The following is an 18,126-nucleotide window of genomic DNA, read 5'->3' as shown; positions in this document are numbered from 1 at the left end:
TCTCACTTTATTCCGTTCCTTCAGTTCGAAGCCAAAATCATTTCGAACATGAAATCAACTGTTCCTAGAAATTCTGCCATGATTGAAATCATTAATCCTTTATTATCTTCCCTTTTTCAACATATGTTCTACCCTGTCTGTATGAACAAAAAGGAAAGCAAAATATCAGCAACTTGACTTTCGAAAATTAAAAATCAAATCGTTATGAAAGTTGCATTTATTTGAACAGAGCAAAAGAGTCATAATTCACCTTTTTATCTTTTAACTTTCTTTAATTCCAAGTCTCCAAAATTGATTTGTGGTTACAACTTAGAAGGCTCCTCCTCTCTGTTCCACCACGATTAATATGAACCTAATGATTTACTTCGTCGAACTGACATTAATTACTTTCCTTTTTCATCTTTTGAATTTAAATTTTCTCGAAGAGAATGCAACTTACCTTTTTTCTAGGCTCCTTCACTGATCGAAGTTTCTTCAACTTTCAATTAGAGAAGGTCAACTTTCTTAGGCTCCTCCATGAGATATGTAACTCAGTTTTTATCTAAATGTCCGAAGGGGAAAAAAAAAAAACACTGTTTCAGCTTGTATTAGTTAACATTTAAAACCATTCCTCGAAGTTCATAATTTCTTTTGTGTTCATGGATATTCTCATCATCATTATCAGGGCAATCAATCAACATTTAGGCTCTCCTAACATCATTGCAAAAGCTGACTTAAAGGGTTAAATCCGGCTATTAATTGTTCATAAAAAAAAATGGTGAATTATACTTTACCCCTCCTGTGGTTTAGTATTTTTTTTACATAACTTCCTATAGTTTCAAAGTTATACATAACTCTCTCATGGTTTGGATTAAAGTATCACAATGACGGAATTTGTATTCTATAACGGAGTCAACCAAAATGTCAAAATTACCTCTATGTAAAGTTGAAAATTATTTATTAGTGATAAGGTGAGTTATATGCCAATGTGTTACATACAAAAAATTTTATATAAAATTTTCATGAAAGAATCTTGGTTTATATGATTGTAGTAATTTGGTAGTTACAATACTTAGAATGGTTGTAGGTAGTTACATTGGCAAAATGTGATTAGGGTAAAAATTAATTTTTATAGGAGTAAAATCGAAAGTTCAAAAGATGACAAAAAGTGTTTATACTAACTGCCATTACTCAAGAATTATATATTGTATACATAATTTGAAAATCGTAAGAAGCTTATGCGATTAAACTCTAAACTATAAGGGGATTATGCGGTAAAACACAAGATCATAAGAAGTTAAAATATCATGCATATTATGTTTATATATTTTGGTCACTTTAATCATTTTAGATTTTCAACAAGGGCAAGCTCGACAATTTTGTAGTTTTCACTACAAAGAATCAGTTTCGTTACTTTGACACTTTAGTCCAAACCATAACAGGGTTATGTATATTTTTTGAAATCGCAGAGGATTTTGTATAATTTTGTAGTAATGTGTATATTACCCCAAAAAAAAATAGAGGACAAACAATACAAGTGCGCAAGTGACAGCAATTTGATGGTGGATACTCTATAATGGCATAAATAACATTAATTACCCACCAAAAAAGTAGACATCATTTTTCTCTTCACTAATTAAGTAGGTTAAGATGGCTACTCGATTTTTCCTTCCACTATTGGTATTCAAATGACCAAAATAAAATACTCGCCTAAAATAGGTTTTACATTGATTCATCTACTAATTGGACCACCGGAAAAAATGAACAGGGTACAAAGCCGGTGCGATCCATGTGCAATGCTTTGACTATCTTTTAATTCTGCGTTTGTTATTGGTGAATTAATTATTTTTAATGTCACCAGCCGATCGACTATCCAAAATTACAAACCGTCCAATCACATTTACAATTCAAAAAAAAGAATATGTAATTGAATTTATAATTACATGGATGGAGGGGGACTAATACGTGATTATGGAACTACCTACCGCTTTTGGCATTTTCAATTTCTCCAATCACAATAATTTTAGGATTGCTTAAAGAAATGATTTTTTTTTTTGTTTATAAAAAAATTTTTAATGGTCCAATTGGGAACGTTGGTATTCAGATATATAGTATCCATTTTTCAGATTTGTTCTTCGATATCGTACATATTTGATAATATAACTTCTGTCATTAATACAGGTTTTAATAAAATTACGACGTTTTATCGGAAAAAAATAAAAACCTACCGTGGCCCATGTCCCCATTCCAATCCTAGATGGAGTCCTAATATTCTAAACTATTCAAGTTTAACTAACTTTGATCAACAATAGAAAATTCGATGTGGATTTGTTCATATTGATGTTACACATTCCTCGACTTTCAAAAGTTCCCTACTTTTCTTTTCCAAAAGAATGTTTGAATATGGATTATTAGTACAAACAAGCCTACAAGTACTATCATTACCACAATTGCCACCCACTATACTGCACTATCAATTTCATGAACAGAACATTTTGTCCCCAAAACCAGCATTTTGCCCCATCTGCCACTTTAAACACTTGTCCAGACTTCTACTTTGGTTAACTGTTAATTATTAATCTTTTTCTCCTTCTACGATTACATTTTCCTCTTCATATCCATGCAACAGACTACTGTACTGTATTACAGATTAACTATCAGTGTAGGAAAGATTAATCCTTATTAATATTAATCTTCTTTTCTCCTTCTACCATTACATGGAATAATCCCCCATGCAGATTTTTTTTTTTAAAAGAAAGAATACCATATTGCAGATTTTTTTTTCCTTTTCTATCTCTCCTTTTTTTTTTTTTAAAGAATACAACAAACAAGCATACAAAAAAGGAAGGTTGGCCCACTATTAATTAAACCTTTAAAATTACCATCCACTCACTGAATTGCAACAATTTCTTCCAAAAAAAAAAAACTTTTTGTAAATAGACGATTTTTTTTTTTTTTGCCTTTCTTGACAGTAGATTATGACCATGATATTTGCTGCTAGGGCAGCATTTTGGCTTTGACTTACTTTTTAAAGAACAAACTCAAAAACACAAGTTACTTGAGGCAATATGCTTTGCGGTGTAAACTATGTATTGCTGCTTTATACTCTGTGTCTTTGTCTGTTGTTAATCATGATGGAAAAGTACAAGGGTGCAATAATAATCTTTTCCCATATACGTAAACATTTGTTTTGCTCTGTTATTATCATAATCAAGGCCTAATTAGATGGTGCTTATCATAATCAAGGCCTAACTAGATGGTGCTTAATAATAATATGTAGATGATTTTTTCAATCCAAATTTACCATCATCAACATATTATGTCTTGAGAGTAGAGATTAACTAGCAGCAGCAGCAGCTAAAATTTTTTGTAAAAGTGATACATGGATCACGTTACCAAAAGCCAAGCTGCCATTTGGGTGACCATGCACGCCTATGATTCTCCTTCCTTCCTTCCTTCCCCTTTATATATATCTACTATAAGCCTCTCTCTCTCTCTCTCTCCTATTAGTCTATTGCCTTCTTCATTCATTCACATTCCATTCTTCCTCCAAACTCATAACCTTTCATCAGATCGGTTCAGTTCAATTCAAAGGCTGACAATTTCGTGTCATTGCTTGCTTTCTTTTTGGCCTATCCACATCTTCTACTTCTTCTTCTTCTTGCTACCCTTTTTTTTTTTTCTTATACTCTTCTCATTTACAACTTGGGAGTTGAGGTAGAGTTTTTTGTTTTTTAACAACATAGAAGTAATGTATAGTTGGGAGAAATCGTTGAGAGAAGAGAGATCAAGAAATAATCCCAAGAACCCTTCTTTTTCTTCCAGCCTCCTGGATGAAATCTACCGTTCAATAGATGGATATGATGAAAAAGGTGAGGAGTGGAAGTTAAACAAAGAAAGAAGTCATGCAACTTCCATCAAGAAGCACAATGGAGGCAGAGCAAAGTCTAGTAGTATTGTGGAAGATGAAGAAATGGCGAGCCTCAAAAGAGCTTGCTTGATTGAGAAATGGATGGAGAAAAAAGTCCATGAGAAAGTCTCTTCTCAAAGAAAAGAGTTGGACAACGATCCTCTCTTCTTTAGTTCAGGTTCCAGTTCCTCTGATTCTAGTTCTGGTGGACTTTCATCATCAGACACCGAGTTTTTCGCCTCGATAAAGACTAGAAAATCTTGCTTTGCATCATCGAGGCCTAAACTTGTTAGGACAAGTGTTTCACCACGAAGGGGACAGCAAAAAAATGAGTTTTTGATGTTTAGCAGAGATCAGGAGTCAGTTGAAACAGAGGAAAATCTGATCAAGTCGAAATCCAGGGCCTTAAAGATCTATGCGAATTTGAAGAAAGTGAAACAGCCCATTTCCCCCGGTGGCCGACTTACCAGCTTCATCAACAATCTATTCACTAATGGACATTCCAAGAAATCAAAGGCTTGTTCTGAAGAAGCAAATGTTGAGAAGAAGAAATCAAACAAGAGCTCGTCCATTAGTCAAGTATCTTCTTCAGTTTCAACGTGTTCATCAGCTTCTTCATTTTCGAGATCATGTTTGAGCAGGAGTTCACCAAATTCAAGGGCTAAACTCAATAACGGTGCTAAAAGGACGGTCAGGTTCTGTCCTGTTAGCGTAATTGTTGACGAAGACTGTCGGCCTTGTGGGCACAAAAGTACGTATGATCAAGATTCTGACAGATTTGGTAAGCCACCATTAATGTCACAAAATTCAACAGTTCAGAGGAAAACTGAAGGGGCTGCTGCAGCTGCTGAAAGAGACAGAGATAACTTGAAAGCCTATCATCAGAATCACAAGAAGGAGAACTTTGCCATTGATAGAATGATTCAAGATCATCATGAAGAAGATTATGACGACGATGATGAAGATGCAGCCAGTGATTCGAGTTCTGATTTGTTTGAAATTGATCATTTGGCATTGTTCGGAAACAATAGATTTTGTGAAGAACTTCCAGTCTATGAAACCACACACCTTGATACAAATCGGGCTATTGCTAGTGGCTTGATTCGTTAGTTATTTACCCCATCAAGAAAAATGATTGCTGATGATGTAAATGTTTGGCTTTTTTGTTATTTGCGATTCAAATAATGCTCAGTACTTCTATGCTTTTGATCAGATACACTTCTTTTGGAGTATTTTTTCAGCGGGTTCTATTTTTTTGTTTCTTCTTTGGAATTTGATGATGTAAAAAATTATGGGATGTAAAAAAGCAGAGGTGGAAGACAGAGACAGCTACTGAAAAAGAGAAATGGGGTGGGTGATTGAGAGCAGATCCCCAAGTGGGCAGGAGAGTGACAGTTTTTGATAAAACAGAGGAAAAGAAAAAGAAAGAGAGGGCAAAAAAAATGAAGATTCGAGATCGAAATGAGAAGCAATACACAAGGTGGGATTGGTATTTTGGGGTAAAGGAAAGGGAGATCTTCGACCATGGGAACAGGGAAAGTTGAGAGCTTTTGCTTTTCTGTTGTTATTTTTTCTCTTTGGAATTGGAAATTTGGAAATTTTGTTCCACAGACTTTGCTTCATCAGGCTGTTTCAAGTTTTAAATCTCACAGTACAAATCCCCAGGATCAAGAAAAGTCTGTTCCATTCTAGTAGCATTTGGAGGATTGAGTGCCCACATGCTCCAAAAAATCTATCAGATTGGTTATTAAATTTATAAGAGATTGTTAGGAGACTTATCTTTACTTTCAGGTCAAAAAAAACCAGTCCTCCTCTCTTTCTTTCTTTGATCACACTCAAGCTTTTGGAGAATGTGTGACTAAAATAATCCATTGTCTCATTCGAGATTCGACATCTTCTGGGACCATTTTCTGCCAAAGCTTCCATTGGGAAGTGGCTGGTGGGGGTGGTATGGTAAAACCAACAACAACAAAGTGGTGGGGGGCTAAGGAAACATCATCAAGGATCATAGAAGGGTGAGCTGCATGTAATTTGTGCATTGAGCTCGTCTGATAATGCGAGATAGAAAATGAGAAACTAACATATGTGGTTTGTAGTACGGCTGTTGAGACTAAATGAAATCAATTGATTTGTTACTACTGTTACAATTGATGAATCACTGATTAAGGCCTTATCATCAAAAACTGGGAAAATTTCTCCAGGAGTTGTGGGAATCCCAAATGCCAAATTTGCTAAGAAGTTTTCCAAGTTCAAACTTTTTCTCATGCACATAACTCCCCTAATGGGATGGGCCTAATCGACTGCAAGAGTAGTACTGTAGTAGCAGTGGTGGTGCTAGTTCTACAAATTAACAGCAGAGAGAGTCATTTGAAGTTCAAGTGCAACTACTAATACTATTGACTATTGTACCATATGTATAGTTGGACAGTCCACCAGAAAATGTTCTTTAATCCTGCACAGGCAGTAGGCAATTTACAGCCAGAAACCAGCCTGCAACCTGTTTGGTACAAGTGAGAGACACAACTATTACATTGGTAAAGGCCCTAGCATCCTTCACAGAGTTGCATTAACCTAATTGGATAAACAACAAAAAAAGTCCCCTGTGTGGTATAGTTATCTTACAGAAAAGCCCCCTATGGGTTTAAATCATACACATGGGTACCTCATGGTTTGAAGTAAAGTGAAAAATCAACGGAAATTGTTAAATTTAACCCGTGTGATGTAAACGTGCCAGAAATGCGCGTGGTTCTTCCAAAAAATAGTTTTTTAGGACAAATTTTGACCTGAAATACCTATTTTGCCCCTCATACCTTAATAAAACAACCATGATTCTTCCTCAAATTTGCTCCAAACTTGTAGAAATCGACGCTTTTTGCTTATATTATTAGTGAATGAAACCAATGAATTAAAAATCGTTTGTTTTAGTCTATTTTTTGCTTATATTATTAGGGCATTTCTGTCATTTTACTCAAAACCGTTTGTTTTAACGATTTCTGTTAATGTTCAAATTACTTCAAACTATGAGATACCAACACGTATGATTTGAAACTATAGGAAATTTTCTGTAAGATAGCTATACCACAGGGGGCTTTTTTGTTGTTTACCCAAACTAATTAGATTGAAGTTAGTTTTGGAAATGCTCTTAACTTGAAGGATTTAAGGAAGTGAAACAGATGGAATTATCTTTGTGCAGAATAGTACTCAACTGTTCTATATTTCTTCGCCATACCTTCATTTAGTTTTATAGTTCTGTATTGACTTTTGAGGACTCAACTGGATTCGAGGGCATGTTGATGAACAGGGATTTGGTCATTCAAAAGTGAAGAGTCCAAGAATTCGGCCATTAGTTGCAATATAATCACTCTTTTTTTTTTTCCGGTTTTCAAATAGTCCATTTTTTCTGACTGCTGCAAGATAAACAAAGCTAGCATTTGTAAGTTTGCCACCAAAATCATGGCCTATGAACATTTAACTACGTGATGGGCATGCAAATTGCAAAATAAGTTGTGTTTTTTTGGGGGGCGGGGAAGCATCTTTCTAGTCAAAATTGTAACAGGATCAAATAATTAGAGACAAACGAACAAGAACAACTTGAATTGTTTAATTAGATGGTGGACTTTTAACTAAGTTCATCAATTTATGTAGTTGCGGGAAGTGTGGAATAAGGATATTCTAGCAAGTGTTAGGACTACTTTTAATAGTTTAGTGTGTTTTATATTGAGTTCGAAAAGGTTCTTTCCGCACCAATTTCAGTTTAATATCTAAGTTGGTATCAAAAGCTGCGTTTGCATCATTCCTTTGAGCTTCCTCTATGGGGTGGGTGAAGTGCAGAAGTGGGGAAGTTGGCTGCAATTATGATGAGAAGAAATTTGTGGCTTCATGAGATACAAAATTTATAGAGTTTCTGTACATACATATCTTAACCTGTGTAGAGTTTGACCATCCACTGGACTTCAATTTTGCAGGTTGAACCTATTCTTATCCCACAACCTTCTACACATTCATGATTATACTCCTCTGATCATTGCCCTATTTATTAATATTCTCAATCGTCAGGTTGAACTCATGCTTGCTTCAGTTGTTATCTTGCTAGCTAGCGGCTTCGTTGGTTGAATCTCAGTTCTTGGAGAAAGCCCTATTTGCACGTTGATTGTTGATTTCGAGTAGAACATTCATGTGCAACTGAGGAAACTTGTTAGGTAAAAGGGCATATATAAGTTGCTTACAAAAGAAGTGAATGTATAGGTTAGGGAGATTAATAATTTTATGATCAACCTGTGTGATGCATCTGATGCAAATATTTTGTTCGGATTGAGTTTTCTAAAGAAAAATTTTTACGGTTTTCATGATCAAAATTTTCAATTACTTTTTTACCTCGTGTACATCAAATCGTTACAGTATATTTTTCTACAAAAACTCTTAAAAATAGCAATCCAAATGGTGTTAGATCTAACACTTTCTAGTTTTTAAAACTGATGCATCTGATTAGACAAGACACCATCATCAAGAGACCGTCTTTCTTAGAATTAGGATGACATCTCAATGCAAATTGGAAATCAGAGAAATGGACTGAAACAGGTTACTGGATTACAAAGGCATCACGCATACATACATACATACGATAATACAGTTTAATAAATGGTCACACAATAAGAATATTTATTATTATTATTATTATTTTGTTTCAAAAATGAATTCATAACTGTTTGGTACACCATATTCCAATAATAAAAATAACAGGAGGAGTAAAATAGGTTGGTGCACCAAACATGTTCTGGGCACATTCCTACGTGTTGCATATTACAATGATTTTAAGATTTTGTAGTTTGTAGCCATTTCTGTGACAACAAATCCAGTCCCTGTCGGGAAAATCGGGTAATTTCCCACTCAAAATACAACTAGTGAATTAAACCGATTCAGTAATTCCCAGGAAAGATCGTTAAAACAATCTCCTTAGACAGAATTACCATACCAAGTAAATTCCCAAAAAAAGACTGGAAGGTCACAAGTGGTCCCACTTAAAACCCAATCTCCTATGACAGAATTTACGTGCACGGTATATTATCACAATCAGACCCGTGTATACATAAACATTACATACACACGAATAAGAAAATACACCCAAATAAACCGTATAAAACACCAAAAAAAAAAGAATTATTTGTAATTTCTTCTCCCAAATTATTAAGAACGGGTCGCTTAGACGGTGTTCGGAGATTAGGCAAAATTAACCGAACTCCGTTATCAATTTTCGGGTGCGATCTTTCCTTATCTCTTTTATTTATTATGCATTCATTTGGTAGTTTCTTTCACAATTTTTGACTTTTGTGGCATAATATTCATCCCACATCGGTGAAGTTAGAAGTTGAGGGAAGGCTTCCAAAACAAATCCCACCCATATGAGATAGAAAAAATGCCAAAAGCCATCCTTCCAAAACATGTTAGAAGTTGAGCCCTCCTCCCACCGATGTTAAAAGTTGAGGGAAGGCTTCCAAAGCAAATCCCACTGACATATCGGTGGCTTTGGAAGGATGGCTTGAGAGTTATGTTCCCCTCAACTTCTAACTTCATCGATGTGGGATGAAGATTATGCCACAAAAGTCAAAAATTGTGGCTTTGGAAAAATCAACCGTTCCTACTTTTTGCTCCAATCTTGATGCATGAACCGAACCCCAAAATCTCCAGATATCAATATCCTGTCAACAAATCTTGCTTAGTTACTTTCAATCAAAATTTGGTTTTTGTTTCCTACTGATTGATAATTTAGGCAACATAGGGAAACTAGCTTATGGAGATCAACAATGAAGATATAAACGATTTACCTTGATTTGTAAGATGGAAAAAGAAACGTGGCAATCAAACGATTGCTTATATTAAAAAAAAAAACCACTTTTTCAGTAACTTCTTGCTATGCAAAACACTAATTATCGAATTAAAAGAAGATTAAATTCCATTTTTAAATTGAATTGCACACTTTCAATTAATTAAGGTATCAGCACGACTCGTTCATGAAAGACTTGAATCATTCGGAAATCAAATCGAACATTCTCAAAGTTAATACTTTTTTTATGTTTTTTTTTAAATTTCTTTTTTATCTCTTTGAAAGTGATTTGCGAGAAAATCAGAAATATTTCATTTTTGTCCTTGAAAAGTCCGATTGCAGACTTTATTCTATGCATAATTTCGGAGAAAAAATAGACAGAGTTATAACTTATAAATACAGCGTTTTTGGCATATACATTGATACATACAATACAAGTATATATTGTTCATACTGTTGAAGTTTCCACCAACCTTTTTGTTCCCGAGTATATGCCCTTTCTGGAGACTTTAACGTAAAATCTTCGACAAATTCGCCACTTGTTTGTTTCCGGACAAATTAAAGAAACTTAATCTCACTTTTTCTTCCTGTAAATATACTTTTGTCCTAAACTGATTAAATGAAAAAACAAGTGGAGTTTTGTCCAATGGATGGTCATTTTTTTTTTTTTGACCTTCCTGCAAAAAGAAAATTTCCATTGTACTAGAACGTTATAATAATCGACTTTTAATTTGGTATTTGCAAAACTCCACTTGGATTGCATTTTTGTGGGAGAGTTTCAAGAAACAAATATTACTATAGCACTTTGTTGGAAATAGTTTAGTGAGGTAAAAAGTTGATTAAATATTGAAGAACATGTTAAAAGAATCATCTAGTTTCCGTTATTACATTTATATTTTACAAATTTAATCTTGAATTTATAAGTAGTAGTACTTTTTCCTCGGATTCTATAATCTTGAATTTTTTTTTAAATTTTCCCCCCTGCAAATGTTTTGAGAGGTTTTAAATATATCTTTCTTTTGTTGTAGCTTGGAAACAAAACTACAAAAGAGTAAAAGACTAAATGAATGCATCCAAACGAATAAGGGCATCGGCTGATTGATAAGTAGACAAAAAGTTCATTACAAAGTCCGAAAACAGATGAGTACTGCTGTACATTATAAGCACAAAAGTGAAATCTGAAGATCTCCAAGAATCGATACAACTAAGGCAGCAGCTTCATCCTTTGCTCCCAGCTGTTGTGGTTTTGATCCATCCATAAGAGAGGAAGCAAGATCTCGAAACCAGTTCACAGTAATGAACGACAGTGTCCACCCACAACCACCCAAGCTGGTCAGAAAGCCCAAGTTCATTCGTTGCTTCAGCTGTTGTAGAAGCGCCGGGGATTGCATGGTTATGGGATCCGCCACTTCTTACCGACAACCTCCACCTGCAAGTATCCAGCTGGAGAAACAGGTATGTTGTTACTATTTTAATTCGAATTCGTCATATAGTTTTCCTTGAACTTATCCAACCCTGTTCTGAAGTTCTAATTTGCAAAAGAAAAATTTCAACCGATCGAGAAAAACTGTAAATGGTTTAACAGCTTAGAGAACTGATAATAAGTTGTTTTGTGATAAATTTGTTACGTTGCTTTACTAGTACTAGGTGTTTTGGAACGATTTTTTGAATGTCAAAACGACTTTTTATTTACAAAAAGAAAGCGTAAAGGATCTTCTGGTCCACTTCTTGTATCATTTCCTATCCTAACAACATCTATTAAATCATTTTCCGTCCCAACAACATCTATTAAATTGCCGTATATCTGTGTACTATTAAATTTGTCATATATCTATACTATTTCTTGTTTCAATATCTATTAAATCGGTATATTTCTATATCTATTAAATTGTACCATTTCTTATTTCAATATCTATTAAATTGTCATATGGATCATTTCATGTTCTAATATCTATTAAAACACCCCCATATATCTCTTATATCGTATTTTAAAAAGAAACTACTACAATGATTTAGAGGCTATTTTTATACAATAAAAAATGGGTGTTCAATTGCCTGTTGCTTGACCGGACACCCCTGTGCCGACAAAAAAAAAAAAAAAAATTGCCTGTTGGTTGTGGTTTTGTATAGTGGTTATCTTGCGAGTCTCAAACGTTATAGCAAATTATAGCTCACGAATTGCTGTGTGTGAGCCCACAAATAATAACCCCCAGCAAGAGACCCAAAGTCAAATAATGCCGCTGCCTTTTCTCCAAAGCAAGTAAGGCCCAACCAAAGGCATAAATGCTCCCCTTTCTTTCATATGAATTCTTGTACTAAGCAGTGTAGAGGGCAACCCTAAAACGGGTGGCACCTCTCCAAAAATTGGCGTATGCCACTAATTGCGGCGAGCACACGGTATTCTTTAGTAAAAGGCGAAAGAATAGTTCGCTCTGTGCTCACCGCGTAGCTGCGTGATTTTCCTGGGTTGGCGTTGGACTCCTTATATAACTTCTGTCTGCTCCATGACCACTATATTCTGTCGATGTGGGACAAAGAATTCTATCGTTCCTTAATCACAGTAGACTCCTCTTCCCCTTCCCCAGCTATTTCTTGAAACATGTGCACCAAAGCTTACTTCTTCTTCTGATTCTGACTCTCTTTGATTTGCCAAAAAAAAAAAAAAATTTCATAAGTTGGCAGCGATAGAAGCCGAACTCCAAAAGCAAAGAGAAGTAAGGAAATTGTACAAGATGCAGCTAGAGAGGACACGAGATTACCTAAGGAACTGCCTTCAAATAGCGCAAGACAATGGTTTCTTGGACATATTTACTGGCAATATCAAAGATAAACCCCAAGAATCCCAATCCCTTCTCCCACCTGATGCTATCAACAGCCTTGTTAGCAGTCCCAGAGGACCACAGTCCACAGCGCAGCCCCATCCACATACCAGTCTTGCTGCCCTCATTGCTCAAGCAAAATTGCTCGGATGGTACATTGAGCCCGATGAGGTTAGAGAACATGGAAATTTTTGCTTTTCTTTTCTTTGCCATGATAGTAATAGTAGTGTCCATTGAAAATAGCTTGAACTGCAAGAAGTAGTAGCTCAGGGAACGACAGCAGATGTATATAGGGGAACATGGAGAGGACTTGATGTTGCAGTGAAGTGTATCTTCCCCAATTTATTCGAAACAAATGAGCACATGCTTGGCTTCTTTGTTCAAGAGGTTGAGACATTGTCGAGGCAGCGCCACCCCTTTGTGCTTCAGCTGATGGGGGCTTGCCTTGAACCCCCAAGCCATGGCTGGATAGTCACTGAATTCTTGAGTACAACTCTCAAAATTTGGTTACACGGTCCGGGCAGCAGAAGGAAAGAAAGAATGGTTCCCCTTCCGCCCCTCGAAGAGAGGCTACAAATGGCCCTAGAGATTGCTCAAGCAATGCAGTATCTTCATGAGCAGAAGCCTGCAAAGGTTATCCATCGTGATTTGAAGCCTAGCAACATTTTTCTTGATGATGACATGCACGTAAGGATTGCAGACTTTGGCCATGCTCGGTTCTTGAATGATGGCGAAAAGGCACTCACTGGAGAAACAGGCAAGCATGCAGTAGCATTCTTTCAATACGTGTAGTAGGCATTGATTTCACTATACACTGAATCAGTTGATAACATTTAACCTTAGGGCAATGTGAAACGTGTATGAAAATCAGTAGTTTTGGTAGATATAACTATTATTATTGAATGAAGTTTTGATTTTTCAGGTACATATGTTTACATGGCTCCGGAGGTAGTCCGTTGTGGACCTTATGATGAAAAGAGTGATGTTTATAGTTATGGTGTGATACTCAATGAGCTGATTACGGGTGAACATCCATATATTGAAACAGATTATGGCCCTTCAAGGGTATGTTGAAAACTCTTAGCTTATGTGTACTGAAAATTTCTAATTCAATTCCCAAATTCAAATTGTATTAGCATCCAGACAGTTTCTTGTAGTTTCAAATATTTCCTATGCTAATCAATGAGTGTATCCTTTCAATTCTTGCATGTTCTTGAAAAGTGCATTAGAATACTACTCATCCTGCTTCTTTTTGCTTGACAGATAGCCATGGAAGTGGCAAACAATGGACTTAGACCGGCGCTTCCAAAGCATGATGCCGAGAAACTAAAAGAGCTTCTTGAACTTATTCGAAATTCTTGGGATGAAGATGCAGCAATAAGACCCTCCTTTGCAACCATAACTTGCATCCTCAGAAGTATTAGAAAGAGATTAGTAGATAATCAATACCTAGGGGCTACTATTAAGATACCCTTTCTTGTTATGAATAACTAATATTAAGATACTCTTTCTTGTTTTGTCAGAAAAAAAAATACTCTTTCTTGTTATACTATCAACAGTTTGAACCAAATAATCAGCTGAATGCAGTACAACAGTAGTAATCGTTTCCATTTTCCAAGTAAGAACTTGTATCTAAAAAGAGATCCATTCAAATTGGGAGGCCTCAACAACAGTTGCAGTAACAGATTTAAACCATGCAGGATTGGTTCAGTGCAATCTCTTTTCAAGGCCCAAGATTTGACATCATTGAATCACTAACTGTATGGGCCCATTGAGCTTCCAAAATCCATGATTCCATTAGAGTTTTTTATCTACTGCCTTTTGTCTAGGATTGAAGATTCCTAGCCCCAAACTTTCATCACCCCAGTTACCTAAAGATTTCTATGTACCTAAATTATTGGTTCTATTATTCCTATAGACGTCCAAAAATTAAAATGGAGTAGCCGAATAGTTTTTTTTTTTTTTTTTTTTTGCTTTTGCCTTTGGTTTTGTTTTTCCCATGATAATGAATCCAGAGGGACCCCTTTGACATCCACCCAAGAATAAACTAATATTATCTCTAAGAAAAAATCTCGTACATTTGGCCGGTTTAATATGTCACGTGTGGAATTTGTTTTATGCATTATGATGTTCTCTTATCAATTCTCGACGCTTGGGTCAATTAGGACTTTCGTGGGCTACCTTGACCTTAATAACTTTTTCTTTTCCGTTTTAGTGTAAGTGGATGATTCTATTTTAGTGTACACAAGAGGTTTCGAAATTTTTCACTTTTATTCTCTTTTTCTATACCATCCAATTCATCATTTTCCCTAATCACAATCACCTCAAAATTAAGGCCCGAAATTTTTTTTCCCCTGGCCAAGCTTATTGTAGGTTTTGACTTGACCTGATGGATTGGATGGTTTGGAAAAATAAATTATAAATGAGGGGTTTCGGATTTGAGTTCTCATATTTATATTTATAAAAAAGAAAAAAGTTTTGACTTAACGTAAATGCTAAGAGTGCCTTTGGATTGCAAGTTTTCTTTGTTACGTTTTCCGATCACCTTTTTACCCTTCACATATATCAAATCGTTACAGTAATTTTTTTTTTTTTTACAAAAATTCAGAAAAATGCAATCCAAACAAAACTTGACATCAAGATAAGCTGAGCTTGGGTTGCAATCTTTTTATTTACCATTGAATCCTTGAACAAGATAGCTTAAGCTTGCGTCATGCAATGAAATATAAATATGTAAATCTTCAAATAGAATTAGATCATATTATTTACTATTGAATCCTTGAGCAAGATGTTTTAAGCTTACGTCATGCAATGAAATATAAATATGTAAATCTTTAAATAGAATTAGATTCATGTTATAAATGCCTTAAAATGTAACATGCTCGTCAAATTGCTTGTTTTTGCTATGGATAAATCTTTTTTACACTGATAGCTATAAAATATGATATTCAAATTTAGATATTGCAACAAACATTCAACTTCATTAGTGTACAAGTTGACGGTGTAAAATAGACATCTTTATGGTATTTTTTCCTAACAAGAATGATCCTTGTATACTTTTGAAATCCCGCCAGGTTCGACAGCTGTTCTTAAACAAAGACAGTTCCAGCTAGCGTGGATGGCGGCAATTTAAACCTGAAAAACTGTTGTCTTAATGTCACAAAAGACGTCCATTTGCCTAATTTAAGCTCAAAACTTCAACTAAACTTTTACTAAATTAGAAGTAGAAGTCAAGACGAGCAAGCAAATTTTGAACGTGAATATTTAATTCATACCCAACATTTCATGGAGTCTTTACAGTTTACACCCACAAGTGTATAACCATGGGTCCACTGAATTTGGTCTACAGGTTACAGGACCACCGGACAAGTAGCTCCGTGCTCTAAATAAGAAAACACTGTGGAGTCAGCAAATTAATTCATGTTGGATGTTGCACTATAAATAAGAAAATAGTTGCGCTACTAATTACTACGAAGGTGTTTAGTTTTCTATTCCGTAATGATAAACCCTATTATGAGCATGAGCTTTAGTCGTTTTTCCATGTTTGTTTAGTTTAAATGTAAAATGAATTTTATTTTATTAAACGGTTTGAAACTCAAATTATAAGTGAAGAACGATAATGAACAAGATTTAGCGGTTGCATTTTCATTGAATGATATACATTATGGTTTATCAAAGGAAAAATCTTTCAAAAACGTCATCCACATTTCGTTAAATGAATTTTTTCATCCCTCACTTTTAAAATGATACTTTACCTCGCTTATAAAATTGGGTAGGTAAAATCTGATCCCAATCTAAATTTTCGACTATTTTTTTATCATGAATCCATCACGTGATCCATATATACATGGTCATTGTTTTAAAGCTAAAACTTTAAATTTCATTTGCAGTTAAATAAGTGACTTGATTCATATTCACTTTTATCTCAAAAAAAGGAAGATTTGAATTGAACTATATTCATTTTTTTTGCAAAAAAGTAAAGATTTAACTCGATCTATATTTATTTTTGCCAGTAAAAACATGGGATTTGACCTTTTCATGTATAAAAAATGATTTGCATGTGAATGATGTGTTGATTTCAAGCTAAAAATTGATTAAAAATTTAGATCGAAATCAAATTTTGCTAACTTAAATTTATGAGGGGCATAAAGTTATTATTTTAAATGGATAATTTCAGAGGTTTCTGATTATTTGACTGGCCTCCCTCCAGGTTTCAAAAATTATGCTAATCTCCCTTGAGATTAATTATCTTGTAACACTAAGACCAACCAATAATTAAAATATGATATTAAAAGAGAGACAGTAATATGATTTCATCATTACCCTTCATATACTATATTATTTAATTAATATAATACCAACCCACACATTAAAGAAGAATACTAAAATTTGTTGTTTATCATTAGGGATAAAATCATATATAGAACAAAAAAAAATATATCATTTTATATTTTTTTACTTAATATAATATCCAAATTACTCTTTTTAATTATATACCCATAATCAAACATGATCAACAACAAATAATCAAAAGATTTGCAACCAAAATACTACAGAAAACAAACTTTAACATCATAAATATTCTTGTCAACAAATTGAAGTTAGTTGCTGAGCTTTTCATGGCATTCATATTCGCTCTTTATAATATTTTGGTTATAGAATTTTTTGATTATTTGTTATTGATCATATTTGACAATGAGTTTGTAACTGAAAAGAGTAATTTGAATCTTACGTTAAGTAAAATATATAGAATGATATACTATTTTTGATACTATATGTGATTTAATCTCTGATGATAAACAGTAAATTCTAGTGTTTCCTTTAATGTTTGGCCGGGTATCTGTTTAATTAAACAATTTAATAGATGAGCGTGGAATTATATTATTTTTTCTTTTCTAATATTACTTTTTAATGATTGATTAGACATAAATATTATAAAATAATAAATCTCAAGGAAGGTAAGTATAATTTTTAAAAGTTAGAGGGAGGTCAGTAAAATAATCAGAAATCTAAGGAAAGATTGAAATCAAAGTAAAGCACCGAAGAATACATTTAATGAAACGTAAGGAATGTTTCGAATCTTTTCTGAACATTGGGGACTTATTATTTTTCTTTCAATTATTAACTCCGATGATAATCATCCATGCCTTGTACACCCATTTACCAGACACATGGGGACTTTATATGTTTTTCTTTCATTCCCTCTTTTTGGTTTGAAATTAGCACCTCCGCTTTTGTTTAACCTTGTGGATTTTCCTTTCCTTTCCCTTCTAAGCATATTGGCGCAGCCTTCTTGTGGGTGAACATGCTAATGCGGTCAAAGAAATTTACTGCTCCTACTACAAATTCGTCATCAAGCTACTGTCGCCTTTTGTAGTTAATTATTCCCTCCCTTTTTTTATAACTGACGTTTAAGAAATTTGCTCTTAAGTACTTTTATCTGTCGTTTTATTATCCCTATGCAGCATTAATTATTTTTTCACAATTTTACCCTTTTATCTCTCTTTTCATAATTGGTGGGAGTTAGTTTGCATTGCTTTTGGCCTAGTAAAACAGCACCATTTAATACTCTAGTGAGAGAAAACATGGGTGAATTG

General features: G+C 34.4%; 2 protein-coding genes and 1 pseudogene across 2 annotated transcripts; 2 read left to right on the top strand and 1 right to left on the bottom strand.

Moving 5' to 3' along the window:
* Positions 1 to 3,503: 3,503 nt before the first annotated feature.
* LOC113781262 (protein BIG GRAIN 1-like A) lies at positions 3,504 to 5,101 on the top strand. Its single transcript, XM_027327169.1, has one exon. The coding sequence runs from the start codon at positions 3,731 to 3,733 to the stop codon at positions 4,997 to 4,999; it is 1,269 nt and encodes a 422-aa protein (XP_027182970.1). The 5' UTR covers positions 3,504 to 3,730; the 3' UTR covers positions 5,000 to 5,101.
* Positions 5,102 to 11,105: 6,004 nt separating this feature from the next.
* Positions 11,106 to 14,023, top strand: LOC113779402 (serine/threonine-protein kinase STY17-like). The gene is made up of 5 exons (XM_027324972.1): positions 11,106 to 11,165; positions 12,386 to 12,700; positions 12,773 to 13,286; positions 13,452 to 13,594; positions 13,793 to 14,023. Exons 1-5 carry the CDS (start codon positions 11,106 to 11,108, stop codon positions 14,021 to 14,023), a joined length of 1,263 nt encoding a protein of 420 aa, XP_027180773.1.
* On the bottom strand, positions 12,042 to 12,161 carry LOC113781835 (annotated as a pseudogene).
* Positions 14,024 to 18,126: the final 4,103 nt, after the last annotated feature.

The sequence above is a fragment of the Coffea eugenioides genome, chromosome 8 (genome assembly GCF_003713205.1).
Source record: "Coffea eugenioides isolate CCC68of chromosome 8, Ceug_1.0, whole genome shotgun sequence".
Taxonomy (NCBI): Eukaryota; Viridiplantae; Streptophyta; class Magnoliopsida; order Gentianales; family Rubiaceae; genus Coffea; species Coffea eugenioides.
This window is presented reverse-complemented; position numbering and strand designations above follow the sequence as displayed.

Excerpts from the sequence above, each read along its gene's own strand:
- LOC113781262 (XM_027327169.1), top strand. The coding sequence starts at position 3,731 with ATGTATAGTTGGGAGAAATCGTTGAGAGAAGAGAGATCAAGAAATAAT.
- LOC113779402 (XM_027324972.1), top strand. The coding sequence starts at position 11,106 with ATGGGATCCGCCACTTCTTACCGACAACCTCCACCTGCAAGTATCCAG. Across the intron at positions 12,701-12,772 it reads GGTACATTGAGCCCGATGAG|CTTGAACTGCAAGAAGTAGT; the intron begins GTTAGAGAACAT and ends CATTGAAAATAG. Across the intron at positions 13,287-13,451 it reads GGCACTCACTGGAGAAACAG|GTACATATGTTTACATGGCT; the intron begins GCAAGCATGCAG and ends TTGATTTTTCAG.